The sequence below is a fragment of the Capsicum annuum genome, unplaced genomic scaffold (assembly GCF_002878395.1).
Source record: "Capsicum annuum cultivar UCD-10X-F1 unplaced genomic scaffold, UCD10Xv1.1 ctg27382, whole genome shotgun sequence".
NCBI classification, from domain to species: domain Eukaryota; kingdom Viridiplantae; phylum Streptophyta; class Magnoliopsida; order Solanales; family Solanaceae; genus Capsicum; species Capsicum annuum.
Window position 1 is genome coordinate 1 of NW_025833751.1, and position 1,436 is coordinate 1,436.

The 1,436-nt window shown below is 35.1% G+C and overlaps 1 protein-coding gene across 1 annotated transcript; it reads right to left on the reverse strand.

Annotated features, from left to right (window-relative positions):
* Positions 1-21: 21 nt before the first annotated feature.
* LOC124890938 (sister-chromatid cohesion protein 3-like) lies at positions 22-1,124 on the reverse strand. The gene is made up of 2 exons (XM_047402785.1): positions 664-1,124; positions 22-478 (listed from the first exon to the last, which is right to left on the reverse strand). Exons 1-2 carry the CDS (start codon positions 778-780, stop codon positions 320-322), a joined length of 276 nt encoding a protein of 91 aa, XP_047258741.1. The 5' UTR covers positions 781-1,124; the 3' UTR covers positions 22-319.
* Positions 1,125-1,436: the final 312 nt, after the last annotated feature.

The following is a 1,436-nucleotide window of genomic DNA, read 5'->3' on the forward strand; positions in this document are numbered from 1 at the left end:
ATCGACATTATTTCAACAGCGACCCTTGGAGCAAACGTAAAGTTGTGGCTTAGCCGTGGAACAAGTCACTGATACTTGACCTACTTGGGTCAGAGTAGGCTGCCTACATACACCTCCTTGGAGTACAGCTTTTCCGGACCCTGAATGAATGTGGAGTGCTTCACACACCAGACTCCCCTTTTATACACAACTGAACACTTCAACCATATCATTATCCAAATTTGAAATAAAACTTTGCAGCTACAATTTCATCTGAAGTTCACCAAAAATTGGAAGGCCAGCCTGCCAAGTGACCAAAATAAAGCAGAAATCATCTCAGTTAAATAGTAGCAGTGCTCACCCTTTTTAGTGCCTCTAGGAACAAAAGTGCAACATCTGCACCTTTATTCCTTAACACGGTTAGCAAATGCTTAATGACCTCAGACACATTTGTCCCATGCATTGCAAGATGTGATACTATCTCTGGAGCAAGATATTCCTGTAGACATGGGTTACAGTGATGAAATATGTTAGCAGGTGAAAAAGAAAATTAACAGTAAGCCTCCTGATCTTTGCTTTCTAAATGATAGTTCAGTAGTACCAAAAAGCATCGCCAAAACTCCATATCGAAAGTATAGCTAAGAATTCATCACAGGAAAGTCCAACTATGAAAAGTTCTCTAACCTTAGGAACTGCATCAACAGCAACCAACTTCCCAACAGCAATGATAACAGCATCTCTATTTGTCTCCTCAATGTATTCCCTATTAAAATCTTCGTCTTCAGTCTCATCTGTATCCATGTTAGAAGATGAATGGAAGTTTCAAAAGCATCCATCACATGCAGAAAGAAACCTTTCTGGGATTTAATGGGTAAGTTATGGAGGAGGATATTCTACAAGCTAAAACACTTTTTTGGTGGAAGTTAAAAACACTGTTATTCTCTTATTGACACCTCTGGGTGGACCATGGAGATCTATTTTCCACTACTCGACGGGATACTGATGAACTAATACTACTTAGGGGTCGTTTGGTTTGAAAACAAATTATACCGGGATTAGTTATGCTGGGATAAGTTGCGATGGGATAAATTATACTGGAATTAATTATGCTGGGATTAGTTTTTATTGAGTGTTTGGTTTGTCGTATTCAAAATAATATTCATTATATAATTTCTAGGAATAAATTGATTGATTACCAAAATGCCCTAAATCTTATTTAACTTTATATATATATATATATATATATATATTTTCAAGCTTTAAATATTTATTCTTAAAAATAAAACTTTCATCCTATTTAGCTTAATTTTTGTGTGTGTGCATTTCCATAATTATATCGTGTGTATTTTAAAATAAGACTTTCATCTTATTTAACTTTAATTTTTTTGCATGTGCCTTCCCATGATTATGCCGTGTGTGTTTAAAAAAAATCTTACTATATCTTATTTAGTTTGAAA

What these genes read in the sequence shown, in the direction of transcription:
- LOC124890938 (XM_047402785.1), bottom strand. Translation starts at nt 780, where the DNA reads ATGGATACAGATGAGACTGAAGACGAAGATTTTAATAGGGAATACATT. An exon ending in CTGTTGATGCAGTTCCTAAG is followed by an intron (nt 479 to 663) that starts GTTAGAGAACTT and finishes CCATGTCTACAG; the next exon opens with GAATATCTTGCTCCAGAGAT.